General features: G+C 39.8%; 7 protein-coding genes across 8 annotated transcripts; 4 read left to right on the top strand and 3 right to left on the bottom strand.

Moving 5' to 3' along the window:
- Positions 1-128: 128 nt before the first annotated feature.
- On the bottom strand, positions 129-6,266 carry Polr3A (RNA polymerase III subunit A). Its single transcript, XM_065482699.1, has 24 exons — positions 6,090-6,266; positions 5,966-6,031; positions 5,697-5,835; positions 5,484-5,633; positions 5,164-5,419; positions 4,661-5,085; positions 4,453-4,593; positions 4,205-4,399; positions 4,023-4,147; positions 3,784-3,895; positions 3,532-3,729; positions 3,340-3,478; positions 3,029-3,278; positions 2,775-2,974; positions 2,609-2,722; positions 2,393-2,550; positions 1,876-2,335; positions 1,702-1,819; positions 1,393-1,647; positions 1,072-1,225; positions 892-1,022; positions 619-838; positions 435-568; positions 129-328 (listed from the first exon to the last, which is right to left on the bottom strand). The coding sequence occupies exons 2-24, from the start codon at positions 6,007-6,009 to the stop codon at positions 253-255; spliced, it is 4,194 nt and encodes a 1,397-aa protein (XP_065338771.1). The 5' UTR covers positions 6,010-6,031; positions 6,090-6,266; the 3' UTR covers positions 129-252.
- Positions 6,267-6,669: 403 nt separating this feature from the next.
- On the bottom strand, positions 6,670-11,357 carry INTS7 (Integrator complex subunit 7). Its single transcript, XM_065484575.1, has 19 exons — positions 11,197-11,357; positions 10,776-10,866; positions 10,585-10,714; positions 10,397-10,520; positions 10,180-10,340; positions 9,836-9,965; positions 9,670-9,786; positions 9,364-9,613; positions 9,212-9,311; positions 8,914-9,131; positions 8,735-8,856; positions 8,529-8,677; positions 8,238-8,472; positions 7,872-8,167; positions 7,729-7,815; positions 7,559-7,670; positions 7,398-7,496; positions 7,156-7,338; positions 6,670-7,054 (listed from the first exon to the last, which is right to left on the bottom strand). The coding sequence occupies exons 2-19, from the start codon at positions 10,861-10,863 to the stop codon at positions 6,794-6,796; spliced, it is 2,862 nt and encodes a 953-aa protein (XP_065340647.1). The 5' UTR covers positions 10,864-10,866; positions 11,197-11,357; the 3' UTR covers positions 6,670-6,793.
- Positions 11,358-11,718: 361 nt separating this feature from the next.
- On the top strand, positions 11,719-15,926 carry LOC135939893 (uncharacterized). Its single transcript, XM_065484499.1, has 7 exons — positions 11,719-11,844; positions 12,718-12,896; positions 13,192-13,265; positions 14,070-14,507; positions 14,967-15,048; positions 15,135-15,369; positions 15,736-15,926. The coding sequence occupies exons 1-7, from the start codon at positions 11,812-11,814 to the stop codon at positions 15,760-15,762; spliced, it is 1,068 nt and encodes a 355-aa protein (XP_065340571.1). The 5' UTR covers positions 11,719-11,811; the 3' UTR covers positions 15,763-15,926.
- A 373-nt stretch (positions 15,927-16,299) lies between these two features.
- Positions 16,300-20,712, bottom strand: MAN1. Of its 2 annotated transcripts, XM_065482735.1 has the most exons (13): positions 20,532-20,712; positions 19,936-20,202; positions 19,562-19,881; positions 19,340-19,505; positions 19,240-19,280; positions 18,909-19,082; positions 18,677-18,854; positions 18,428-18,622; positions 17,761-17,945; positions 17,562-17,707; positions 17,330-17,505; positions 16,890-17,006; positions 16,300-16,829 (listed from the first exon to the last, which is right to left on the bottom strand). In XM_065482735.1, exons 2-13 carry the CDS (start codon positions 20,195-20,197, stop codon positions 16,813-16,815), a joined length of 1,977 nt encoding a protein of 658 aa, XP_065338807.1. In that variant the 5' UTR covers positions 20,198-20,202; positions 20,532-20,712; the 3' UTR covers positions 16,300-16,812. The 2 variants fall into 2 exon arrangements, with proteins under 2 accessions (XP_065338807.1, XP_065338806.1); XM_065482734.1 differs by having other exon boundaries at positions 16,300-17,006; positions 20,532-20,711.
- A 379-nt stretch (positions 20,713-21,091) lies between these two features.
- LOC135939388 (gametocyte-specific factor 1 homolog) lies at positions 21,092-22,931 on the top strand. Its single transcript, XM_065483724.1, has 6 exons — positions 21,092-21,109; positions 21,299-21,449; positions 21,509-21,641; positions 22,080-22,242; positions 22,294-22,395; positions 22,461-22,931. Exons 2-6 carry the CDS (start codon positions 21,327-21,329, stop codon positions 22,531-22,533), a joined length of 594 nt encoding a protein of 197 aa, XP_065339796.1. The 5' UTR covers positions 21,092-21,109; positions 21,299-21,326; the 3' UTR covers positions 22,534-22,931.
- Positions 22,932-23,337: 406 nt separating this feature from the next.
- On the top strand, positions 23,338-24,327 carry LOC135939163 (protein SREK1IP1-like). The gene is made up of 2 exons (XM_065483391.1): positions 23,338-23,455; positions 23,518-24,327. Exon 2 carries the CDS (start codon positions 23,539-23,541, stop codon positions 24,037-24,039), a length of 501 nt encoding a protein of 166 aa, XP_065339463.1. The 5' UTR covers positions 23,338-23,455; positions 23,518-23,538; the 3' UTR covers positions 24,040-24,327.
- Positions 24,328-25,098: 771 nt separating this feature from the next.
- Positions 25,099-27,957, top strand: LOC135938804 (lactase/phlorizin hydrolase-like). The gene is made up of 6 exons (XM_065482737.1): positions 25,099-25,342; positions 25,492-25,625; positions 25,787-26,326; positions 27,125-27,559; positions 27,620-27,726; positions 27,792-27,957. The coding sequence occupies exons 1-6, from the start codon at positions 25,195-25,197 to the stop codon at positions 27,907-27,909; spliced, it is 1,482 nt and encodes a 493-aa protein (XP_065338809.1). The 5' UTR covers positions 25,099-25,194; the 3' UTR covers positions 27,910-27,957.
- Positions 27,958-27,984: the final 27 nt, after the last annotated feature.

Genomic DNA, 27,984 nt, shown 5'->3' with positions numbered 1-27,984 from the left:
TTACTATAGCATAAAAATTATGCAATCCTCTCATGTTAACCTCTTTAAAATCAAACATAATTTCGATAATTGGCATAATGAATTGTATTATCTACCTAGCAGGTCTTTCTTGTGAGAAAAACAAAGGATTTCATTTCAAATAGCATGATCAATGTTTTAATTGATGGATAGAAAAATGATAAGATGTTGTAACACCATAGAAAATCCATGAGTATCAAATTTGTACACAAATAAACTATACAGCTAAAAGCTTCAGTTGCCGTGCTCTTCCAGCAAAGTTGCAAGTAGCGGTGTCTTCACGCTCCATGGCTCCTCCTTTTCTGGGGATGTGCTAAGAGTTAAGAAAAATAGGAACAAGTAACATTGAATCTGGCATAATTATATATCATCTGATCTTTCAAAAGATTAATAACGGGAAATAATGAAAAGGATATTTGTAAAGCAGCTTGCAAAGTCCAGTTCCCATGGCCATTGGGTTGCCTATTATGATACTCTCACTGACTCCGCTCAGCGAATCTCTCTGGCCATAGTGGGCAGCCTCAAAAAGATGATCACTGGTCCTCTCGAACTGAAAACAAAACGTAAGTGAATTGCGTGGGAAAGCAAACGTGAACTCACCGAGGCCAACATCAAAACGGACTCTTTCATCTTCTCAAGTCCAAACCGCGTCATTCCGTGCATTTCTCCAACCGAAGTCATCAAGTCGGCCAACAACATCAGGTGACGCACGTCCAAGGTAATGCCGTAATCCCGCATGGTGAACCGGATTTCCTCAATGATGGTCGCGCGGGCAGCCTCAATGCCAAGGACACTCTTCACTTCATTGATGTTGTTGCACCTGAGAAAGACAATCGTGAGCAAAAAAATGGAAACTCTGAAAACGCAACTGACCTGGTGTGCTTCCAGTCAATGCCTCGGGTAGCTAGCACGTCTCGCAGCCCTGAGCCCTCAATGACCAGCTGCAACTTCTGTTTGTCCTTGTCGTCGTGGCTGATGACTGCGCGGCTAACAGTCGAAATTCCCTGTTTGAGAGATTTAGTTAAAATGCCTTAATAGAATAAAGAACCTTACGCAAATGGTCACTTGAGGTAGCAGGATAGCCAGCTCCTGCAACACCTCCTGAGGGTCTCTCTTCTCTTTCATCATTAGAGGGACTACTTTCAAAACTGAAACGCTCTTCACTTCAACGTTGGCCTTGATTTTCGGCTTTGAACTGATGTCAATCCTAAAAAATACACCCATCTACGTTAGAATGTGGATGATCATAGGGTCATACAATTGACGAAAAATAATCAAGCCTTTTATCTCATCAATGGTAAAAAGCTCTGCTCTTTGTCTAGGTATATATTAGATCGGAAAAATAAATAAATCGAAGAGAAGAACCGTGCATACATGTAAGCAATCATGACAGCATTGAGCTCCAGCTGAAGCAGCTTGATTCTGTCTATATCAATCCGCACAATGATGAAGAACTCGTCAGGCAGCACAACCTCCTCCAGGTACCGACACACTTCACCAAGGGTAGTCCTCTCCACCCTTCCTTTAATGCGTCTTGCTTTCCCCTCCTCAAATTGGCACTCCTCATCAAGTTTGGCCATGATCAGAGGTGTGCTTGTTGTTTTTGACGCGTTCATGATCTCCAAAATCCTGTTGGTTAGCCAATCAGCTATCTTCTAGTTTGCGTGTATAGGGCAGGCTTACCTAGGAACACCAAGGGTGATGTTCATAGAGGCGACACCAGCAAAGTGGAAAGTCTTCAATGTCATTTGCGTTCCTGGCTCTCCAATAGACTGGCCAGCCAGAGCTCCCACAGCAGTTCCTGAGATCAAATGCTAGATTAACACAAAGAAAAAACATTATAAAAGTCTTTCCAACCTGGCTCAATTCTCGCTTGAACAAACTTTTCCCTGCAAGTCTCGAAAAACTCAACCAACTGACTTAGAGTTAGTCTCTCCAGCTCCAATTCTACTTTGAGAGGTTTGCGGCCTTGGTTTACTCCCTGCAGTGAGCGAATGTTTTCCACTCTGGCTGCGACTTTAACCATGAACTCCCTGATGAGGCGCTTGAAATTTTCTGCTGAGGATCCACACTTGTCCATCTCGGTACGCAGCATTTGCTCCGTGAAATGGACAATTTTGTTCCCCTCGAGACCCTCTTCTGTGCGATAGGGCGATTTAGCCTTAACGTGTTCAAGAACACGCTCAAAGTCGACAGGTTGGTCTTTGCCTTCCATGAATGTTGGGTCCAATCCATCCTCGCCATAGCAGAACTGGACAACAACGTTATTGCAATTCCGCACCGTATTGTCGTATTGGACGCACAAGTCTTCCAGACCCTAAAAATTACAATTATTTTGAGCAACTCTGATAATTTACGTCTGTGCAATGTTTACCTTCATTAACCTTCTTTGCATGTAACCAGTCTCAGCCGTTTTAACAGCTGTGTCGACCAAACCCTCTCGACCTGCCATGGTGTGGAAGAAGAATTCAGTTGGCGTAAGGCCGGTGTAGAAACTGTTTGCAACGAAACCCTTGGCATCAGGTTCTCGAGCTAGAAAAAAAAATCAAATTGATAAAACAGAATTAACAAAATGATGAATTTAACTTACAATAAACTGGGAAATGGGGTAGCGCTCGGTTTGAAAAGCCATCTGGCACTCTTTTCCCCGAAATGGCCTGCTGGCCCACACAGGCGATCATTTGGCAGATATTGATGGTGGAACCTAAAAGAACATCAATTTATTTACGGTTGACAGTTAAGATCCGCCGACCAACCCTTAGAACCGCAGAGAGCCATCGTCATCGGGCTGTTGTGACGAGGAAGACTTTCCAAGCATGTCCTTCCAGCAAGCTCTCGAATTTCTGAAAGAGTTCCTAACAGTCTTGTTTCTAAAGTGGTGTCCATTGAGCAGCCAGGCATGCATTCCAGTGCGTTGTTTTTGTGTTGCACAATGAGCTCGTCACACACCTTATACCTGCACACCAGATTTTTAAATTTATTCAACAAATGGCCAGACCAACCATCTTACTTTTCTTTGATGAGTTCTTTTTTGCTGGTGTTTAACTTTTCATCAGGCATCACGTCCTCAATGCCAATGGAAAATCCCCTGTTCATGAGGAAATAGGAGGCAAGGCGTGCCAGTCTAGCCATAGCTTTGGATGAGACGTCCTCACCAAAGTCCCGCAAGAGAGTGTAGAAAATATTGCTCTTTCCTCCAGAGCCCAGCACACTTTTGTCCAGGGCACCAGCTAGTAGCTCTGAGTTTCTGATCACCACAACTAGAATCACATTTTGATGTAATATAAATATTTAATCTAATTATAATTAAGCTCTACTTACAGGAGTCATCTGCTGTCATTTCCTCTTTGCTTCCTTTGTATGGCTTGGTCTTAGCTCTTAGATTGCACTTGACCGGGCACTTTTTGTTGGGCCGCATAATCAAACTGAACAGCTGCTTTCCAGACCACATCTCAATTGGCTGCAATGAGTTACACATTAAATCACAAGTACAGTTGTTAATCATTTTCCCACCTTGACAATAGCAGGCTTTGGAAGGTCAATGCGCATTGCAGCATCCTCATCGACCATAATTGAAGTAATGAGCTGGCAAAACTTGTCTCGCATCATGAAGTGATCTTTCTGAGTGATCAAGTAGGCTCCTGTGAGAAAGTCCTGCGTCGCTCCGATCATCAGCTCTCCACTCCTTGGCGTTACCAAATTTGACTTAGTCTGTACACACATGAATCAGTTCTGACTTCAATTTGAAGTTATTAACAGCATTACCCCCATCAAAATTAAAGCTTCTGTTCTAGCCTCCTCGGTCTGTGGCACGTGCAAGTTCATTTCATCACCGTCAAAGTCAGCATTGTATGGACCACAAACGCATTCGTTGAAGCTAAAGAATATTTATATCAATTATGGAAAGATGAAGCTGCTATAAGAATTATGTTTCTTAAATTACTTGAATCGATAAGTATATTAAAAATTTCCTCAGCTTGTAAATAAAATTCAACACTTTGTACCTGAATGTTCTCGTGTTCTGAACTTTAACTCTGTGCGCCATGATACTCAGTTTGTGCAAGCTGGGTTGCCGGTTGAATAGCACAATGTCGCCATCCTTCAGGTGTCTCTCCACAATATCTCCAGCCTACAAACAGCAGCAAATAAAACTTGTCGCAGGGAAATTTAGTTTAAAAACGGTTACCCTGAGTTTCATAGACACAGCTTTTGTGTCGCCATAGCCGAGATCTTTCCTGCTTTGGCCTGGCCTGTCATAGTAGTTGGCACCAGGATGTTTGTGAGCCCCAGCGGCCACTAGCTTTTGCAAATACGTTATATTGTGACTGTTAACCCTTTCAGGGTACGTCAAAGTCATAGCAATGTGGATTGGAACTCCGACCTGATGAGGAAAACAGTTAAAAATGCTAGCTATTAGGGTAGTGTGGAACTGACCTGGTCAATTTTCAAATTGGGGTTTGGACTGATGACTGTTCTGCCAGAGAAATCAACTCGTTTTCCAGACAAATTACCTCTGAAACGACCTTCCTTTCCCTTCAGCCGCTGCATGTAACACCTCTTTGGCTTTGTTGGTAGCTAAAAGCAAAACATGAAAACAAATTATTGTAATTTAGGAAAATTAGGGGAAAAAACTTGCTATTACCATTTTCTCGCTAGGATATTTAGCTTCACCGTTGATGAGACGCGCAGCAGCAGCTTGCAGGAAGTCTAAGTCTTCTGTCAAGTACATGTACGGATTGGCGTTGGCGAACTGATGACCCTTCATGTTGCTATGGAAAAAGGCGATGTCCTTCAGGCACATGGTGATGTCATCTTCTGTGGAGGATCCAACCTTGACGTCATTCTTCACAGACGGTCGGATCACAATTGGAGGCACTGGGATCGACGTAATGATGAGATCATGCGGTCGCTGCGCTGAGTCTAGAGGCATGCCCAGAAGGGGGATGTCGCGTTCTGGAATCCTCTTGAGCAGTTGGTACACTTCTCGTGGCGTGAAACTGTGCACAAAGCTGGCAGCCGCCAGCTTTTCAGCCTCACCTCTGTCATCTAGCACACGCGTCAATTCCTCTAAAAAAGAAAAAGAAATAATCCATGGCCATAGTTTCAGCAAGAACGTCACAAGGAGTGTACAAATTTAATGTTAACCTATTCGTTCATGCAGCAGCTCATCCTTCTTCTTTTTGCTGCACTTCCTCAGCAGATCATGAACAATTTTCAGGAGTCCAACACCCTTTTTGACAAGTCCGTTCAATGCAGAGCAATTGGTACACTCTACACTCTTCTTGGCCTGTGCGAGAATTTCCTTGCGGATCTTTTTCTTGTTCACGTATGACAACTTTGAATTCATGATGTTGATGTATTTCTGTTTGACTGCCTTGGGGAGCATAACATGGGAGCATTCCTGCAAATTTAATGCCAATAAAGCAGTGTAAAACAATTTTCTAATCACATCATCTGATTCTTGCCTTGCAGATGGTTTGCAGAATGTTGATGACTTGACCAAAGTAGCCAACATGAAACAAGGGAACCTCGAGATCAATAAAGCCCCAATGTCCTGGACAATGTAGCACCTCTTGGCCACATGTTTCGCAATTGTTGTCCTTACTACTAGTTCCCTGAGCGTGAAAATAAATATATTATATAAGAAGGAAATACATAAAAGCCAAAACGAGATTTACCAAACGTCTGTCCAGAACCGAGTAAAACTCAGGCATTCGTTGCTGATCATCGCCCCTAAAGAGTCGGTCAGAAATCACTTGCAGGTGTGACTGCTGCTCAATTTGCTCGCGCTTGACAACTTCAAAGTTAAGTCCAGACCTAAATATAAGATTATAACATAAATATGTTTCCAAAATTTGCGAAAAGGAAAGCAATGATGAAAAACTGTTGATTTTGTTAGATTATTTTCAAGAGGACAGAAAAAATAAAAAAATGATGCGATACATACGCTTTTTGAACGCAGTTTGTAGATCTGTACTGTTGTTTCCCCATTTTCCCTCGAATAGTTTCAGCACTACAAAAACAAAAAATATGCATTTTTAGCATTTCGTCAGATGAAAAATTTTACTCACACGTTTTCAACTCACGTAAAATACAGCAAAGCTCACATTGATCAAATCACTGACGATAAAGTTTTCATCTTTGAATAGGGAACATAATGCACCCTTTATATTCAATTGGAGGAGATCCACCTGTCTAAAAGATTGTAAAATTCGGAAAATTGCTTTTGTTGACAACCCGCTACGCTATAACCAACAGCACAGCCATATGACCACCTCGTGGCCTCAACTCTGCTTCTCCCTTCCCTACTCCCTATTCAACTGAGAACTCGAGATAACTTTTGCATGAGACTAACTAAAATCTCCTTACTAAAGAGCGCGCTGTTGGCAGTCCGACCAGTTTCAGCGGGAAATATTTAACTGGCTATAAATTTCTGATTGTATAATTCTGCACAGTCAAGAGCAGATTGAGACATTTTAATGTCTTTTTGATACAAAAATTTCTAATATAGAGTGAACCAGACCGCTAAAATTTTATTTCATGTATTGTCATTATCAATCTTCATTCTCTCACGGCCCTATAATTTGGATAATTTGAGAAAAGAAAAGGAAGACTATTTTCCCATTTTACATTAATACAAGGTTAACAGTATATATATTATTAAAGATATTTATTTAAAAAATCTTAGTTAGTAGTTATTACACACTTGATTTATGAATAAATCCTATTTTTGAATTTTACTCCTGTATATAACGAAACTGCACATAATTATAGTTTAGAATCTTGGTCTCATGTTTGCTTGCGAATCTGGGTAAAGCATCTTCATCTGAACCTGCTGTGTGGGTAGCGGTAGGTCCTCACATGCTTTCGCATTAAATTGAGTTTTCGGTCCTGTGTTCCAAGTCATTCCTTCCTCATCCACTATGGAGGCAGTGATGGATATTTGATACGACCCACCTTGAGAAAAGGAAAGGAGAAACTGCGCAGAGAAAAAGTCGTGGTGTGGATTCACAACTTGGCTCATGTTGCACATTTCCTGAAAAAGGAACAAGATTTTAGCAATGATTCTACTTAGTTTTTAAACTTCAATCAGTAATTAGAAAAATATGTGTATGAGTATCATAGCAATATACATACTCTATTCAAATCAATGCTTCGTGGAGACAGGAATGTGTTTGAAAGTGCCAGGTGGATACCCTTGATGCTCCTGAAGAGACCAGGAGTTCCCAAATGCTGGCACACTCCTTCGACATGCAGCACTAATTGAGAGTTGGCAGCCACTGAAATTTCTGACAGTTTCCCTTGCGGAGTAATAGATAGCTACAAAATATCAGAAGTTGCTTGATTTCGTTTGCCGCAAGATTTATAATAATTTCTACCTTCACTAAAGTGCATTGAAGCACTTGGAAGAAGTACCTTGGCAGGCAGAGCGGCGATGATGTTATCATTTTAACTAGTTGCATCAGAGTGTCAGTGTGCTGGAATGAATTCAGAGTTGCGTCTTTTTTATTTGAAATTATTCAACCAGTTCTAATTTTACCCTGCTGGTGATGGGTTTGCAAGTGGTATCATTCCGCAGGTCTTCTGTAATTTTCATAGCACTCTTGCAGCTGCTAACAAGGTGGTGCATTTCTGGGCAGTCTTTAATCTCCCTGAATAACGATTAAGTTGTAAAAAATTAATAATCCCTCTGAATTCAAGAATGCTTACCCAAAGTCAATAAGGTCTTTGTCCTGGTAGTTGGGATAGACCATACATTCTATGCTCTGTGACATCATCAGGCACATATTCTTCAAGCTGCACATTGAAGTAATAATTAGGAATGAACAAGTTATATGCCACTGCAAACATACATTTGAATGTTGGCTAAGGTCTTCGGGTCTGCGTCGAAAGCAGACTGAGCTAATCTATGGTAATTGTTAGCGATTGCTCGCAACTCTGACGCGCTCTTTCTCAACTGCGTGGTGGTGCGCCCGTGTCGCAGGAACTCATCATTGCCCACCTGAGCCTGGTTCAGGGCGATAGCTGGTGGTGGATGGTGGAAGGAGATGCACGACTGCACCAGTTGTGAGAAGCACAGTAAAGTGTCTGTCCTCACTCGAAGGTAGTCAGCGGCAAACTGTAGAGACTGGTGTGGAGAGCCAGTCGCCTAAAGAATTCAAAGATTTAGGTGAGTTGATTTAATCGTATTTCGCTTTTTAAAGCAATTAGGGTCTCACCTTGACTGCAGCAATAGCTTTGGAGTAATGGTTGCAGGCGAATGACAAGCCTTGCAGAAGACTTGTTTGTTTCGCCTCTGGCATGGAAGCTCCATTAAGTGGCTGTTCATTCATCAGAGCACACTCAGCCAGGCTAATATTTTTCAGGCAACTCAGCCAAAAGTGCGACGTTTCAGAGCTGACGTAGTTAATAAGGCGAATAATTGCGGGCACAGAAAGCATGTGTTGTCCAAACCTGTGAGGGAATTCATCGTTGGATTTGGTGTATTTTAAAGGCATATCAAAACTCACCGCATTGAGCTCCGAGCGAGCCTGAAGCACTCCCAAATTTGACATTTTTGCGAGTATTTGTATAAACAACTACTAATTTCAGGGGTGAGTGTGTGGCCTTGACAGGTCTGCAGTATCAGGGTGGGAACAATGGAGCCCCTTTTTTCGTCCTACAATAGAAGGGACCTTTAATTTAGCGATTAAGATTTTAGCGCTCTTTAGCTTACCTCTGGAAGCTTGGAAATGCACTTGATGAGTTCAGGTAGAATTTCTAGTAGAAGTGGTTTTCCATTCACACTAGGACAGAAGCTAGCCATAGCGACCAAAGTCTCAAGCAGAAGATACAGAGCTACAATATTTATGATTGAAAATTAAAATTTAATAGCCACAGTTTTTAGGTGCTTACACTCGCCCTTCCTTTTGGGAATTTGTTCAGATATCAGCTTGACAAAGAAAAGACAGCGTCCCGAACATGCCTCGCAGAGCTGCACCATGCATTTTAAGGATGTTTTTAACTGAGGAATGTGTTTATCATCTTCTCTCGACATCAAGAACATGAGGAACGACTCCAGGGCTAACTCCAGAGCATCTTCATTGGGTAACTGCGAAAGATGTGCTTCGTAGCTGCAAAAATCCATTTTACGTAAATTTTTTAAGAATATTTTACTGTGACACTTAATTAATGTTAACAACAAATATCTCACCGGTGACAGTTGATATTTGTAAGAATTTTCACGGCCTTGCTCACGATTTGCGGCTCGAGTGCACTGGAGCTTTGGATGCAGAGTTCCATAAGAGCAGATTCTGTAATGTCCAGGTTAATAGTTGCACTAAGCATCATGTGCTTAAGTCAAACCAGGATGCATCTGCTCATGGCATGTGGAGGCAGACTGTGAGAGGACGACGAGCACTTCAAGGGCAGCAGCTAACAGGCGTTTTTTCTTTGAACTGGACAAGAAGCTGTGTGCTTTAGACACTAGTGCAGCCACGGAAGCAGCTGTCCAGTGGGCAGCACCCTCTTTAGCTAAGATTTTCAGTTCCCAGAAAATGTGCTTCTGCACTGCCACTCGTGACTCGCCTTCCAGACTGAAGAGCAATAGGGAAACCTGAAAATTAAAGATTAGTGTAAGTAGAGAGCAATATTGATTAGAATATTACAAACCTGATGAGGAATATCAACAAGTGCTTCCTTTGCCAGTTTAGTCAGGGTGTCCAGAGAGGTTAGCAGAAACTCTTTGGCTGGATAGCTCTGTAGAAGTTCGCCTCCAAGCTCTCGGACCTATAAGTAGAGATGAATTTTATTCCGATTTCTGCAATTTATGTTTTACCATTGCTGCAGTTGAGGTGGAGTAGTGCATGTGTTGGAGGACAGGAATGAGACGTAACTTCAGCTCGGCGGGAGTATCTAGGCCCTTGATCATGGCAGCTATTTTATTGCACATACTGACAGCAAATGTCCTGAAATTAGAATAAGTGTTTATTCATTTTTTACAATGAGAGTACGCCTCGACCGAATTTCTCCGGGTTTGGGACTGCTCGACGGGTCTTTTTTTGAAAAATTTAACATAGGAGGTATAGGGATCTCCGGGGTTTTGGTCACAAATGGGTTTATGGGAAACCTCTGGGTTTTAGCTTTAGTTTTTTGACTGCCCTACTTGACAGCGCTACAAACCTGCTGTGTGCCGCGAATTTGGATGCAGCGTAAACAGCTGCAAGGACTTCAACTGTGTCATGTGATTCAAGACTGTTTCGGATGCTGTGGTGGACTTGCTCTCTTTCAGGGATTATACTGGCCACACTGCCCAGCACATGAAGAGTCAGAGCTCGGGCAATCTAAAATCCATTAGCAATAATTAGAGCTGTTAAGTGGTTTTAAAAATTGTACTTACAGGATCATTGCAATGAATAACTCCATAAATCTTTCTAACAAAGTCGTCAATGCTGATAATTTTGTCCAAATGTCGCTCACTTTGCTGACACACTCGCAATACCCAAACTCTCATGAAGTTATTTCTACGAATAAATTGCAAACACCTGATTTAAATCTGTGTCAAATTATTTTTGTTATAATGCTCACCCATTTCGGAAAACGTCTGCTAGTTTGAGAAATGAGGAATTGATTAATATAGGGAAAGGATACTTTTCAAACAGTCTTGGATAGCGCACAATCGCCTCGCATTGCTCGCCAACATTTGCTGACCTCAGGCCTATACAGAGAACATGGCAATTATTGTTTGAAAAACAAGTATATTAAATTTGGGAACACACCCTTGTCAAGTACCGTCAGGGCAGAGTTAGCGTCCTGTTCTGGTTCCCCCAAACTGGTGTCTGATACTATTCTTGATAAGGTCGTCATTTCCTGAAATGTTAATTACATATTATATAATTACATTAATCATCAGTGAAATCCCCAGGGAACCTGCACAACATTAATTATTAACATATATGATTATATGTATCAAAGTTCCCAATTTTCAAAGCTGTGTAAAATTCATAAATATGAGTTCTATAATATTTAAGCCCTATGTATGATACTTCATAATTTGCAATTAAGGCTGTATGTTGTCTTGCGAGTGGTCGGGTTAGCAGAAATAATTTTTGTTATTATCCTGGCCAAGAATTTCAGTTAAGTATGTATGTATGTGTATACATACATACTTAACTGAAATTCTTATATACACATACACACCCTCGATGCGGGAAGTCAGTCTTCCAAAGTCAGCTGCAGAAGTGCAGATCTAATACTGCTGTTAGTGCTGTTGCTGATGCCAATTTTTTGTTGAAAGTCGGTCTTCGCCAAATCGCCAGTCTTGGCTCTCGTGTAAAAGCAGACAGCAGAGTTGTTGTTTTGTTAAGGATTATGAAGTTTTTCCAGCCTTTGATAGATGCCGTCGGCGTCATACAATGTTTTCTAAATCTGATATTAAACCGGTTCTATGTGTATGGAAAAGTTAAAGTTCTCGCCGAGTTACTGTTTTCGCCTTTCAATGTTATTAGTATAGGGACGACAGATTTGATGCGTGTAAACGGTAAAGTCGGCGAGAACTGTAGCTTTTCCATATCTATAACTCATTTTTTATTCAGCACAGCAAAGTAACTACTGGTCGTCGGTGTTTCTGTAATAATTTACTACATTATCGGTTTATCAGTTTCCTTTGCGTTTGTCCGGTCTGCGTCGGTACCAGTCGGTACGTTATGCGCATGCGCAGTCGTGCGACAGACTTAAGATATCACACGTTGCCACCGCTTTTCGCAGCGACTCCAACCTGCATTACAAAGTTTTTATTTTAAATCAATTTATAAAATGTTTGGGACATATACTGCAGACCACAGCAAGGTAAAAACTTGGTATCCATTTTTATTTCTCTTTTTGCTTCATGTTTCTGTCATAAAACCCAAAAAACGTCACTATATTTGTAAAAAGCTATTTCGAACAGGTGGTAAAAATAAATTTAAGGAAATATTAAATTATAATCATAGGCCGAAGCTGCTTGAGATCAGAAAATCTGATTTAAGGGCAACTCTTTAAGGGTAGTATGTTTTTAGTTTATTTTGAGGTTTATTGCTCAAGCAATGTCAGATACAATTGAATTTTGTTAAATTATTAGCATTGTCGAAGGTCAGTGACGCCATTACTGGGGGAGGAAAGGAGGAATATTCCAGAGAACCGCGACACATCTTGTGGCGTGTGGGCACGTGGGCAGGGCCGGATTGGTATTGAAAAATTCACCGGGGCATTCTTAATTTTGGCGGCCCATGAGAACGTAGCGGCCCATACCCCAACCCCCTGCTCCCGGGGTTCGCAAAAACAAAAAACCCACATTTTTCCGGAAAAAATGGAAAAAATCTAATGTATTGCCACCAACTTTTTTCCTAAATTTTGTGCATATTTCCAAAACACATGCATTTTTATTGAAAATAAAAAAATTGGGATCTTTACAAATACGTAAACGAAATATGCTACTGGTCTCACCAAAAGACCAAAAATTTTAACACTATAATCGAACTTTTCTTAAATTTCGGCCGCTGTTTGCGCGAAATGTGACCTTTTAGGTGTTAAATTCGGAAAAAATTAATGCGAAAAACCTAAAACCGGTGGGTTCCAGTTTTCCTCATTGAAACTCTCTGTATCAAACCCTTAGAATATGTTACAATTTTATTTATAGATAATTTTCGTAGCATTTTTTTTTAAAAAATCCCTTTTTTGCAGATGGGATATTCCACTGGTGCAGCATCTCAGCGCGACCCGGAGATGCAGCGCAAACACGAGCGTGTAGAGCATGAGCGGCTAACGAACAGCGGGCAGTCGTTCATGCCGAATAATTGCCCGAATAAACGCCCATATGCTTCGCAACCTTCGAAGCTATCAATGGACAAGATCGAAAACAGGTAAGATATAGTGCACACTTAGACTCCCCGACCCCCGACTCCTGAAACAATTTTTTTCTAAAGCATCATCCTCGACAACCCTAATTTCTACTTGGTTTAAAGTTTAAATCAACAAATTAAATTATAACAACGTATGATAGTGCTCTCAAATTTTCAGATGTTCAACGAATTTATTCATAAGAGCTTTTATTTTCTCCTTTGAAATTTGCCAAGTTGTTTTGCTAAAAGAAATTGTATTTACCTTGGTGAGTGAGTAAAAATGAACTAATTAATTATTGCTCTCTGCTCCACACAGGCAGAGCCAACGTTTTGGGTCGCGCTTGATGAGCCTCCAAAATACCCAGCAGCTGACACCAACACAAGGACCAGGTAACCTTCCTTGGATTATTTGGCTAAGAACATATAAATTTTTCTTAAATACTATATATCGCCTTATTTTTTGTAAAGCTATGTTTTGTTGTATCATTTTATTATTCTGGGCATACTAGATAAAACCAATTTATATAATATATAAAATAAATTCGTACTGTATAATATTATACGTATATAGTTATAATATAATTTTTTAAATTTTTCAGAATTTATACAAGATTAGTCAAATTGGACAAGTTATTGTTAAATAATTTTGATTGAAAATAATCCCCTGAAGTTTTTAATATTATTTGGAAATTTTTTCACAGCGTTCATTGAAAGATGTTCACTTGCACAATTAGAACAGTTCACGTTCAAAATTTACGAGTGCTCATCACCATACCGGTCTTATTGGTTTGCAATTTTCGCGCAACTTAATTTCTTGCGGCTTGTAGTTAAACAAATAAATACTTAATACTGGTATTGGGAATATAGCGAAATGTGGTCCCAAATAAACCAAACTTAGAAATATCGAAAGTAATGTTCTGCAAATAGTTTTTGTAAGTCCGTGTGGACTGTGGACTCTGAAAAGACCGCAGTCGTCATTATAAAGGGACAACCCGTTTAAAATTAAATTTGAAAAGTAATAATTTGATTAAACGTTGGAAACAAAAGGATTTGGCAATTATACTTTTATTTTAGTTCCTTTGCAGACCAAACTTGCTCTTTTGTTAATTCACGTGGAAAACTCCGTAATATCAAAATAAATAAATACAAAAAAGTGGAGGATTAACCTAAGCCGTCTCTGAATTTTTATTTCAGTGACGGGCAATGGAATGCGCTGTGCCGATGGAAATTACTCACTGTCCGCCCAGTCTAGCGGCTGGGACAGTGGGTACAACAGCCAATGCGGAGGTTCTTGGCAGTATTACTACCATGGCGGCTACTACCAGCAGCAATTTTCGCAGCCAGCTCCCACTCAGACACCAGGCTACTTCACGAAGGCGTACAACCCTGGAACAAGCCAGTCGCCTAGTAGCTCAAGCAACGCAAGAAATGGTGGTGATCAGCATAGCAATAGTGGACACATACCCACTGCCCAGGTGTCGGCTCCTGAGAAACCATACCGCTACCCTGTGGCCGAACACGACAAGACGCCTGTGCTACCCATGATACCCGTGAGAAAGAGCACGAGGAACATGGCACACTACAAGCCTTATGCCAAGAAGGCAAGGAAGGATAAGAGCAGGAACAAAAAAAGTATGTTTCCCTTTTTTTCTTTTCAAAGGAAACTTCATGATAGCTTTATAGCAGAGCACCATAAGGAAGGGCACCAATTGAAATTTATTTTTGAATTGTTGTTTGGATTAAGCAGTTGATGGAGCTTAACTGAATAACTGCTCAAAAAACTAAACTTTTCTATTAGGCAATGATAAAAAAATAGGATCAAGCAACAGTAAAATTCTGATTTTGCTAAATTCTACTTACCAAAAAATATCTCTCTGGAATTTTTAGACTCTAAAACACGCTGCTGCTTCTACAATAATGGAGACAACATTGCATATATATATATATATATATATATATATATATATATATATATATAACACGTTTTATAAAATAAAATAAGATATTTTTTGAAAGCTGCTTACAATTGTAATAAATATATATACATATTAAGTTTTGGTATGAAATTAAAATTAGTTTTTTTCTGTGCAGATGAAGCCGCTGTAGCCCAACGTGATGGACCTGTTGTTGAAAACCCTGTCGTCATCAACGACATAGAAAAAGAGCTGACCTTGTAAGTATATAGTTGCAGTGCTGTGTCGTCATAGTTAAAATTTTTATTGCTTTGGTTCCTTGACAGTCTCGTTTGTATTGTTTTAGAGTCTGCAGTATTACTGCCAAGTACTTTGAAGGGGCAAATTGCAGAGATTGCGGACGGCAATTTGTCAGAGGTGAATTCTACGAATATAGCCGGCACGTCCACGACCATGATGTACAGAAGAGGCTTGCTAAGGCTGAGGAGGAGCAATCCAAGATAGGCAATCCCTCCATCAGGGCTGGTCCTTCTGTACCTGCAAAACCTGCAAACTGGGCTGAATTCAAAAAGAGAGAGAAAGTTAGTATCCTTCTTCAAAGTTGATAAACCTCAGAAGGTTTTGAGCTTTTTTTATTTAATTTTATCAAATATTTGAAAAGTTATAAATCATAATGTATCGTCTTGGTCCCAGTAAAATTGCGCAACTTTCAACAACCAAACGCGAATTTCCTTGTTGCAAGAAAAAGTCTACATCATCTACATCAATTCGACAATGAAAATTTGGGTGTTTGTTGAACGTTGCGCAATTTTACCGGGGCCAGGACGATATAGATCTTTATCCCAAAATTCAGGCCTTAATTATCCCTCCATACATACTAATACAGTACAAAGATATGTATGAGTACATTGTTTTTAATCAATTATTTTGTTATTATATCACAACAGGAGAAAGCGGAAAAAATGGGCACTTGAGACCACAGAGAAGAGCACAAACGACGCAGACAGCATGCGAGTGATGATGAACAAGACTGGATAATTTTTCCGTCGAGGACCTTATTTGAAGATTTTACAAAATATATTTGTTTTAAAATATATTGTGCAATATTTTTTCTAATATTAAAATTTATTAAATCGTACCTTATATTTTTTATGTTCCTTTAATTCCCATTATATATACTCTAAAAATCAACTGAAAATATGTGCCTTAGCGCCTTTTCGCACATTATTAGCTAGCTTATATTGACATCAAAGCCATGGAAAAAACGACCACGTGTCATAGCAGGAGCACCTCAAAAGTAGGAAGCCATGCCTTCTCAAATCGCTATCTTGTTGATCATTAAATAATAGCATATTTAAATATACGATCTGACTAATTAATTTCAGACTTCCTGTCAAAATCTTGTAAGCACAAGGTTCTCAATTTAATACATCTAAATTCAAACTTGAAAATACAGTTAATTTTTTAGTATCGATAATATTCATTATAGTTAATTACAAAAACAACAAAAAGACATTTCATCCAGTCTTTATTCATTTATTCAAACAAGTTTACAGTGGTCATCTTTTTTATAACCTTAGAAAGCAACAGCGCTTTAATTTAATTACAAAGACATTGAAAACAGCATGCAAGCACAAAATATGCATAGTTATTACTTAAATGGAAAAATTAATTAATATTACGTCCACAGATCAAAATTAAAATACGTGTTTGAGGTCAATGTGCTGATGAATTAAGACCAACAGTAATCTGACGAAGAACTTTTTAACAACAATTTTGGGCTTAAGTTTTTCTCAAAGAACGGAGACCACGCTGTTAATTAGTTATAAGCCCTGCACAGTAATAAGTGCTTCTATTTCACTTTTTTAAGTCCCGCAATATGCTCAGAGTGCAGTTTAAAATCATTGTTGAACTTTCACAGGGTGGCTGGTTCACTAATTCTTCAAGATTTGCCACTTGCACTAAACACTGATCTTAAGTTCTTCACAGCAGCAGGAAACCACAAGCAATGTGCTTTACTGGAATTAGTCCTCTGCTAGCCCTTAGTGCGATATTTGGCCACGTTAATCTACTTCATTTTCGTTGGACTGCCACAGTTTACCTTGTGAGGCGAGCTTCGTGTTGTTGGAAGGACGCAGGGGAATGCAAGCGTTGATGGCTTCAGGGAACCTTTCATGGTAGCGCTCAAGACGCAGGAATTTCACGGTAACCAAGTTTCCTGCGTTAGAGAAGAGTTGGCGTGGCTTAATATGCTAGGATATAAGTTAAATAAAGGCAGCTCAATAAGATTCTAGAGATTTGAAGGAAACAAATAAATACATAAAATAGTTAAGTTATAGATAGTAACTTCCTGATATTAAAAATAAAAATCAATTATAGGAGGCATATGATTTGACGGTAATTTCTAAAAATTAAATTATCAAAGAATTTATAAAGGGCCAATTTTTTATAAATTATTGACACCAGAGTAGTATTTACTTAGCATGAGACAAATTACGATCAGCCAAATGATTAAAAACATCAATAAAATATTTAATTTACCATCAAACCACCAGCCGTGAAGAGCACGGAAGGCGCGTCCTGCATCAGCTTGACTTGCAGTTTTCATGTAGACACAGCAATCATTTGCGTTTGAGTCCAGTTTAATGTGAAGAATGTTGACGTTCTGTCCACACTTCTCCAAAATGGCATCAACCACTCCGTCTGAACCAGCAGGCCTGAAAACCCAGATGTATCAGCATGCCAAACTTACAAATGACTTCAAAAAACTTACTTATCAGGGACAAACATGTGTCGGATCTTCAAACACTGAGTTGGGCACACTGGGGGCGAGTTGAAAGAGCCTTCAACGTTCTCAAAAGCTTGGCCTTGCCAAACCTTGCTCATGTGCTCCTTGGACGACTGAGAAGAGTTATCCATCTGCAAACTCGGGTTTTATCACAAACCATTAAAGCCTCACTGAAAAAGCTTGCCTGCTCTAATTTATCAGCTGTAGCCTCTCTACCTTGCTGGCTCACGCGAGTTGAATGCGGCGACCTTGACCGGATCCAAACAAGACAGTCCGCTTCTTCACCACCCACAAGCTTGGTCTCCATCCTGATCTCAGGGTCATACTTGAGCACATTTGCCAGAGCCTCGTTCCAGACTTTGCTCATTGCTGAAAAAGGCCAAAAAATGCAATGAGACTAACAATACTCATTAATATAGTTTGAGCTTTTAGGAAGAGTTGTCAAGCTAATGTACATCATGATAAATAATGTGTCATATCGAAAAATTTCCAAAACTCAGGGAAAGCTTCAAAAATCCAAACCTGAGAGATAACCTGTCAGCTAGCCAGCCACGTTGCGCCAGCTAGCTAACTGTAAATTTGGGTCAAATGGTCGGCTGTCATGATTTTGACTACGCAGAACCACGCTAACCAGCGTTCAATGAAATAAAAAACAAAATAAAAAATTGCCAGGGGAAAATTCAAGCCATTGAGCATTATCAAATTTGAATCAGCCGCGCCAGCCGCCAGCAGAAATGCTCAGCCACCGCTGATGAGTTTAAATTCGAATCAGTCAGCCAGCCACCAGTTTGAAATTGCACTCTTAGGACCTCTACATATTATGAGAAAAAAAACGAGTTAAGGAAAATTACATTTGACATTGTTTGCTCCAAGGAGTTCGTCTCTCAGTTGGTCAATTGGAACGCTGAATGGTCCATTGGACAGTTCAGTGCTTTCCATGCGGTCTCTGATTCTGTTAATAAGCGCAGTCTTCCTTGCTGCGTCCTTCGTAACTTTCTCTGTCCAGCTTTTGTGCACCCACCGTAGAGCCAGCATAATCAGGATAACTGAATGGGCAACTTCATAAGAAAAACTGCATGTAGTAGTGATAATTTACTCACCAGCAACAACAACAATCAGTGAATCGAAAACACCAGCAATCTTGAGTCGGAGGAAGCAAAGTGTTGGCAAGCTGGGGTTTTTCAGGGTTAAAGATTTTCCTTGATTCACGACGTCAAATCCCCAATCTGGATTGTTTCGGATCAAAACTCGGATGTTGTTGATAACAGACTCAGCATCCTGGATTCAAATTTATGATAAATACAATGAGTCCTGGTAACGCTATCGATTTACCGAGATGCCCCTGGCTTCAAGCTGGGTTTCCATATCATTGAAATCAACTCGTCCATTGTTTGCATCAGCTTTGGAGGAGCAAACAGCGTCAATGTAGGTCTGCTTTATGAAGGGATACAACAGTCTTAGGTTCTCAATTGTGGGCCGAATGTCTGAATGCAGCACACAGTTTATCTGGAATTTTCAATGTTAAAAAATTTTGAATGAGAAAAAAATTGCCAAATAACCGCAACAAATGACTAAATCTTTTGCGGAATTTGGTGCATTAAAAATCATAATGAGGGCCAATCCTAACTACATTTTAAAATCAAATCAAAGTATTGAAACTTACTCCAGGCACCTGAGTCCCTTTGCACACTGGTAAATGGGTGTCTGCAAGAAAACAAAACAAGGTTTTTCCAAAATATATGTATTTAATCACGGTTAATTACCCTTATCAAATTCAGCATCTTTGAGAATAGGTTCAACTTGTTCAGAGATTCCCTTTGGAGCGGCCGGCATGCCTGCATACTGGTAAGCCAGAAAGGCAAAGAAAGCTACGAGCAGCACCGGCAACACCATGGTAAAGAACTTGTAGACCCAGGAGTGTCCGACACTCTGCAATCATACCAATTAATGAAATGTGACAAGAACGTTGAAAAGCAATTCCACACCTCTTGAGACAAGACTTTCTTTTGTGGCGAGTCGTTCCTGGCGGGAGTGTGGCCATTGAAACTCAGACTGAGCTTCTTCCCGAAATCGGACATGAATGGAGGGTTTGACGACACTGGCGGAGACCCACTTGGGCAGACTTGTCTGTAATAAGTGTGGGTAGTTCTACGGGAGTCTCTAACAGGCTCCACCTCGTCGCTGTCTGAGCCCGTGTCATAAGACACTTGGGGTGAGGGAGTCGGCAGCTTTGCTTTGGGGGTGGCTTTCACCTGCTTCCTTCTTGAAGTGGTTTCAACAGGGGTGACAGGTGCCACTGGTGCCACTGCAAAGAATTTATCAGTTCACGATGCATGGAATGAAAAATTGAAGTTCACACCAGACTTCCTCTTAGGCGTTGCGGCTTTTGGAGGAGGCGATGGCTCATCTTCCTCCGAACTCATGGCAGCAATGCTTTGCTTCTTCTTTTTCGGTGTGGCCGTTTTCCGACTTCCTCCTGTCCCCATCAGGGAAGCAAGCTTGTTTTGATATGCTTTCCGTGTGGTGTCAGTCACAGGACCCACTGGATGATCTCGGTCCAAGAAGGCCTGTCGCAACTGCTCGTCAGAAAGACGAAGAATCTCCTCTGGTATCTTTGACATTTTGTCTGAAAGCAGAAAAACGTTTTAGAATGTGAACCCATTAGATATTAATTATTAGGGACGTAGAACCAAAGCGAGATGCATGAATAATAGTACTTAACTGGGGCATTTTTACATACATAATTATGATTGATATAAAATCAAAACAGCGCCACAAAAAGAAAGCATTATCTCCCGTAGATAGATACATGATACAAAATAAATACACATAAATTTGGTGGATAGTAACCACTGGCCAGTATATAAGCGACAGTTGAGGGTGAAAATTTATATACACAAAAATCCAAAATAGGCGATCCGGCGAATAAAGCGTGGAATGCTGAAATAATCTCACCAGGTCCAACAACAGACTCGATGCAAAGCCAGAGTGTAGATCAGTTGACTAATCAAACGTTACACCGTTGCTCAAAAATGCTGGGACTGCAAATGCGTGCCAATTTAATTTGTTTTTCCAAACTTGCTGACACAAAACGCAGATGACCAGACAAGCACTGGCGGTGGCGGCACGGCGACGGCGAACGAACAACGAACGGGCGAAGGCGGCAAGAAGGCGGAGTCAAGGTGGACGCGGGTAGCAAGTTTAATTTAGTCTCCGCATGATGGTGTTGCAGTCAACTAGTTTGGAAGAATTGGCGCCAGTCACTAACTCCGACACTCCGACAAAGTGTTTGAGGGGAGTGGGGGAGAGGATTCCTGGGATTCCTGCAAGTTTTCCATGCAGCTTAAAAAGTTGGAACAAGTTTGAACCAACCTCTCAAACTCGTCTGCATGTCTGCAACTACGGCTGAAGCGAAGCAGCCTCCTGAAATCTTTATTCTAATGATCTGAGTATAGATACCCTTGGTTGCTACTCGAGAGGGTGGAGTCCCCTTACCGTTGCTTCATATCATACACATAATTTCAGATAAGATTGTATGATAGATATTGTATTCATACATTATTTATTTATTATTGATATCTATCATGTATTACATAAATTACGTATATGTACATACATATGCATGCATACAAATATTACACTTTTCGTCGTTATTATGTATTATTAATTATTATGTTTGTGGTATGTACATACATAATTTAAAAAAATGTCAATTTAATCAGGAACGTCAGCTAAACTACCACACTAGCAATGGCTAGTTCATCGCGAACACATGGACCCTTCTATGTTGACAAACTCGTAATCTGCCCACTGGTCGAATCTCACGTAATTTTGGAATCTCGCCTCCAATATCACATCGTTCGTTGTATCAGGGTTAGTTTGTTAATCAAAGAGTCAACTTCACTATCTAAACTGATATGCAATTTTTGCAGACTTTCCCGCATCCTGAGAGGGTTCAGAAATGTCCTTTCAATGCTACCCACTTGATTCTGTTGCCAAACAGCCTTGAAGAACACATGGCAAATTGTGCTGACAGCAACTCTCTTATCATGTACAAGTATTCTGGTGAGACCTATTGCTATAGGAATTAAATTTTAAATTATTACAATTCTGTCAAAATTCCTTACGTTCAGAAAAAAAGGTTTGTAACTTTATAATTACACACCAAACAATTTTTATCATTAAATTTACATAAACCTCTACTTGATTTATTACATAATGATAAATCTGAAACACAATTAAATACAGAAGCAAAAAGAAATGACAATTTTTTAACTATTCATTTTTATTTGGACATAATGTTGGAAAATTTTAAAGTTTTGTCATTAAATAAAATATTGATTCAGGAGTATCCTGGATCCCTTTGACCTTTCAAGTAAATCTCGACAGATTTAAAGGTTAAATTCAGAAATGTGACTGGTGTTTCATGATTTATGGGCTCAAAAAATTAAATGGATTTGACCTAGCTGCTAATTTGTTTGTCTGTAATTTATCATTTTACAGGAGGTGAAAAAAGCAGTCTGAAGGAAACCTTGCATCCCATGAATAATCGAGAAATTCCATGTGAGGAAGACTGGTCTGATGTCGTGGCCTCCAAAGCTCCCTCTTACGACTTCCTTGAAGCAAATGATCGCGGTGGTCGTCCCAATCGTGGTGCCAAGAAGAAGTAATGTCATAATAATTCTCGGTGTTTTGTTTAATCGTAATTCTATATTAGGTTACCCTTACCCCAAAGTGTGCCAAGTGCACGTCGTAGACGTGAAAGGTTTGCAGGGCAAAGGGTAGAAGAGGAAGTCAATTACAATCCCCTCACCGCTGGGTAAGCTAAATTATTTGTTTTCTTGAGTAGTGATATGTTATATTATGACGTTCTTGCTTTCACAGATTGGATCCCGATGACGTGGCAAGCAATGCAAGCACTTTCAGCTGCTTCTCAGTGCGTACTCGCCGCACTTAGGCCCAATTCTCTCATTATTTGCTCACTAGTTATTGCCTAATTTCAATTTAAGTTTAATTCTGCTTCAAAAATAGAAGCCATATTGTTAATTAATAATTTTGTGTCATTTCAATTCTTTGATAGTGCTACGTTTACTCTCGAGAAAAGAGTACTGGTTCAGGATGGAAATCAAATAATCTTAATCGGTTATATCATGCAAGAAGTGTAATTACTATTGATAAAGGACAGTTGAATATTCAATGTAGCGTTTCAAAAGGCTTAAAATTATGGAAGCAGTATTGTTCATGATGATAAACAACTGCGAGTTTATAAATTTAAGTTCACATTTTGAATCTTTAACAGAAAAATGTGTTACTATCTTACATTGCAATAAAATGCACTAATCTCACTAGAAATAATGCATCTTAATAGTAATTCCTGGAAATTCGGCAAAAGACAAAAACAGTATTATCGATATTGAGCTGTATGAGAGATTTAGGATTTTTCTCCAAACCAAAAGACAAGAAATTTCAGGCTGCCGCAGTGACTAGTTTTAGGGATGGCCCGGTATGCGGTGGCAGCGAGTGCTTGGCGAGATCAAAATGTTGATGAAGTTATGCGAGCTGTAAGCTAAGAAGGGGTCAAAGGGCACTAATAATATATTTTGGATTAGCTGTATCGCAGATATTCGCCTCAGATAAGCACTACATACACAAAGGCGAACTGGCTACTGTTAAATCGAAGTGATTTTTTTCGCGCCAAATTTTGAATTGAGTCGCTGAACAATGCTGATTGGCTCTAGCACAGAGCACAAAATATTGTTGTTTTTTGTTTTCTCAGTTTGTCTTTGGCGTTTGGCGTTGCACTTTTTGATGTCGTACTCATGGTAAAGCCATCTAAAATTTCTCATTTGCTAGGAAGTTGACAGCCTGGCAATTTAATTGTACGTATATAATTATAGAAGTTATATTTTTCGTCATTCAAACTTTAATTATATTTCTCCAGGATAAACTATCATCACTTACCATGAACTTCGGCAACAAAGAAGCAGGCAGCAGCTTCCGGGCTGCGTGCAAGAAGTGCGGTTACGCGGGACACCTGACCTTCCAGTGTAGGAATTTCCTCAAAGTGGACCCAAGCAAGGAATTGGTCCTGGATGTTAGCAGCACATCGTCAGACAGCGAGGATGAGTACGTGACTCCACTTACCGTGCTGAGGCATCAGGAGGTCACTGATGTACAGCGAAAACAATCTGAAAGCGAGACTAAGAAATCGAAACGAAAGTCCCGGAAGAAGTGCAAGGAGGCTGAGGAGGAGCGCAAGAAGAACAAATCTAAGAAGAAGAAGTCAAAGAAGAAAAGGAAGCGTTCATCTAGCTCAAGCAGCAGTGATTCAGATTCCTCTGAATCCTCGAAGGAAAGGAGTAGAAAGAGGTCGCGATCACCCACCAGGACAACCTCAAAACACAAAAGCAAAAGATCGAAAAAGAGGAGAAAAAGCAGCAGTTCTAGCAGCAGCAGTGATTGATGACTTGATAAAAGGCTATGTAAATTTTAAAATAAGTGGAATCTGTGCAGTCAAGTGTGTTGTTGCGAGTAATTTGCTCAGATGCCTCACTTAAAGCATTTTCCCCAACCAACTTGAAGCAAGTTTCCATCTTTTATTGTATAGGACAATTTTCATTTCTCAACAAGGTAAATTTTAATAAAGTCCCCTCTGTTTAACATTCTGGAAAGGGTTGAAGGAATAACATATTCATCTTCAAGTATAATTTCCATGAATGAATCAACAAGGAGGTGAACAATTAACTACAAATTTGTGTTTGCTTTCAAGCTCCACAGGCTTTATTGAGTTAATATATTTTAAATCATATATCTCAGAACAATAAATTTTGTGTTTTGAGTGCTTTTTGGCTGCCCTTCCTGACATTCATTCAAAGCGACCAAAAATCTTCAGGGGTTTATCATTGCACTCCATTCAAAATAAACACTATATTTTAAGGTTTCATAAATGTTTTTAATGCGGACTTTTTAAATAAAATTAATTAATGTAATTATTGGATTATCTTCATTGCTCCTCATCCCCATCAAATTCGGGGGTATAGCTCTATTGTTTTCATCACTTAAAAGGTCGGCTTAAATTGTATATTAATTAATTTCACTACCATTTTGCCTTTTTTGTAGTCAGAGATTGCATTAAGAATAGAAATAATATTTTATCCAAACGCTAAGTTATTTTTTCCTAATTTTCAATCCCAAAAAATTAAATACCTCTCAGCTCTAAATTTAATAAAATTTTCAGCTAAAAATAACAATTTAACTTAGTAATAGGATATTACAGCTAAAACGTTGGACAAATTTGGCTCAAGCAAGTATAAAATATAATTGTGCCCATATTTATTAATCTCTGCTCAAGAATAGGATATTTGCACCTATTTAAATGGACAAGATAATTTGAATTCAATGCATAATAATGCGAAGATTAGAAAATAAAAATAATATTTTATTTTGACTTAGTTACAACATCTGCGTATTCGGTTTAGTGCACGTCGTGTCTAACGTCCTTGAGAGATTATGAGAGCGTCCACTAGAAGATATCCTGTTTTAAACACTAATCTAAACGATAAATATAATATATATAGATTGATTTTTGGTACGAGATTCAGCTATACAATTGCTAGGGATGCGGTCCTGCTTAATTCTGCTGCTGGCCTTTGTGCCAATTTTCACATTTGCCCAAGATGAATTCCTGTATGGAACCTTCCCTGACGGCTTCATGTGGGGAGCAGCCACAGCAGCGTACCAGGTTGAAGGTGGATGGGATGCCGATGGTGAGTGTTTTAATAATCGTTGTTAGAAATCTTACTTAATTAATCGATAGTAAATTTTTTATTTAGCTAAAAATGAATTTGGCGGATTGTTTTACTTACATCAGCAACAACATCAGCATCAATTACAGTTTTTTTTAATCATTTTCCAGGAAAGGGAGAAAGTATTTGGGATCGTATGGTACACTCGGACCCTGGAAGTATTTTGAATCAAGATAATGGTGATATAGCTGCAGATTCGTATCATAAATATGCTGAAGATGTTGCTGCCTTGAAGGAAACGGGTGTAAGAATAATAAATTTAAAATACTCCTTTTATTTATACCCAAAAAACTCTGAATATTTTTATATAATGAGTGATTGCTGGGTATAATTGTAAGTTTTAAATTGATCAAATATTAATTTCATATAATATCATCAAGCCTCGATCTGTTCTCAATTTCTCAGGTCGACTTCTACCGATTTTCTTTATCGTGGTCAAGGCTGCTCCCAACTGGTCGTGTAGATGTGGTCAACGAGGCCGGCGTGGCCTTTTACAATGCCCTGATTGATGCCTTGCTGGCCAATGGCGTGCAACCCATGGTTACCCTCTACCACTGGGATCTGCCGCAGCCTCTCGAGGATCAGGGCGGCTGGCTCAACGAAACACTGATCGTGCCCGCCTTCGCAGAGTACGCTGCTTTCGCTTTTGAGGCATTCGGCGACCGCGTCAAGCTATGGCTGACGCTCAATGAGCCCTGGGTGCAAGCAGTCATGGGCTACGGCAATGGAGGAAACGCGCCCCGTGTCGTTGGCTCTGGCATCACTGACTACCTGTCTGGCCTCAATCAGCTTAAGGCTCATGCGGAGGCTTGGCACGTCTACAACGAACAGTTCAGACCTACCCAAGCTGGTCAGTGCGCCATCACACTCGATGTCGTCTGGATGGAACCTAAGACACAACTTGCGCTTGACATTGAGGCTGCTGAAAGGTCCCTTCAGTTCAAGGTTAGAGATTTATTTTTTTAAGCATAGCATATCACTGCTTAATCTGTATCACGTTTTGCTGTTTGTTTGGGATTTTATCAGATCTTAAGCAAAATAAGTCTCAAGAAATCACTGTTGCGAAAAACGCCAGATTTCATTTTTAGTTATTTATAATATCTTGCAGGTAATAGTTTTTTAGTTATTGTCCATAATCTCGACTTGAGTTATATCTGTTTATTTATTCATGTGCATTATTACGTAGGTCAGATTAAAATTGGGTTACATGAACAATGGCAAAAAAGTGACAAGCAGGAACTGAGTTATGGTTAGACAGAAAACTCTGGCGATATTTAGGTCAGTTAATAGTGTATTTTAAAAATTAAGAAGAAGCAGAACTTTGTAACTATGATATTAGGAATAAACAAATTGATATGAGAAATTTTTACGCCTTTATCTGTTTTTTTGGTCTTTGCTAAAATGGAAAAAAAATACATTTCTTGCGCAAGTATTATTAAAAATTGGCTGCTAAAAACGATATAAATCAGTGGCGAAATGAAAACTCCGGAACTTCAGATGCAAACCTGCAAGAAATAAACTATTTTGATTTTCAAACTTAAGAGCAGTGCCTCAAAGGTCTGAATTAAAAATTCCAGAAATATCTCCAGATTTTCTGTATTACTACCATTTTCAGCTAGGAATTCAAGGTTATTGAAACAAAAACTCAGAAATTTATAAGTATTTGCCAGATAAAAAAATCAAATCTGCTTTTACATTTTTTTACTTTGAGCATGAAACATAAGGGCTAATGGACATTTTTAGTTGGGCTGGTTCGCTCATCCGATTTTCAGCTTGGAAGGCGACTACCCTGCATCGATGAAGGAGGCGGTAGCGCGACACAGTGCTGAGGAGGGCTACCCTGAGTCGCGACTGCCCGAAATGGGAGAGGAGTGGCGTCTGCGAATTTTGGGAACGTCCGACTTCTTTGGGCTCAACCACTACACCACCTCGCTGGTGGAGCATTCCGTGTGGCCGGGAACTGGAACGAGTTTCGACCGCGATCAGGATACGACGCAAAGCGCCGACCCTTCATGGCCCGAATCGTCGCTTGGGTGGCTGAAGGTGGTGCCATGGGGCTTCCGCAAGGCACTCAACTGGATTAAAAGCGAGTATGGAGATGTGCCTGTGTGGATTACTGAAAACGGGTATGCAGACTTAGGGGAGCTGCAGGATCTCGATAGGATCAGCTTTTATAGGGTATGCAGTATCCAAATATATCATAGAGCTTAAAGTTAATTATTTTACTCTATGCTCTAGGCTTACATCGATGAAGTTTTGAAAGCTGTGGTTTTAGACGGGTGCAACGTTGTCGGCTACACAGCTTGGAGCATTCTTGACAACTTTGAATGGACACAAGGATATAGGTATTTTTTGCTTCTAAATTAGGGCTGGCTAATATGCTACAATTTATTTATTTGTTTTATTTTAGTCAGAAATTTGGTCTTTATCAAGTGGATTTCAACGACCCATCACGACCAAGGACAAGAAAAGAATCTGCCATTGCCTATGCTCAGATTATTTCAGACAATGGTTTCCCTCAGCCCTAAATTTTTTAACTCTTCTTCCTTTTTAATAAACTCAACTTATCAAGCGCACATTGACGCATTTTTTTTAATTTCACC

The sequence above is a fragment of the Cloeon dipterum genome, chromosome 3, assembly GCF_949628265.1.
Source record: "Cloeon dipterum chromosome 3, ieCloDipt1.1, whole genome shotgun sequence".
Lineage (NCBI taxonomy): Eukaryota > Metazoa > Arthropoda > Insecta > Ephemeroptera > Baetidae > Cloeon > Cloeon dipterum.
Note: the sequence above shows the minus strand (reverse complement) of the source record. Positions and strands in the feature narration are given on the sequence as shown.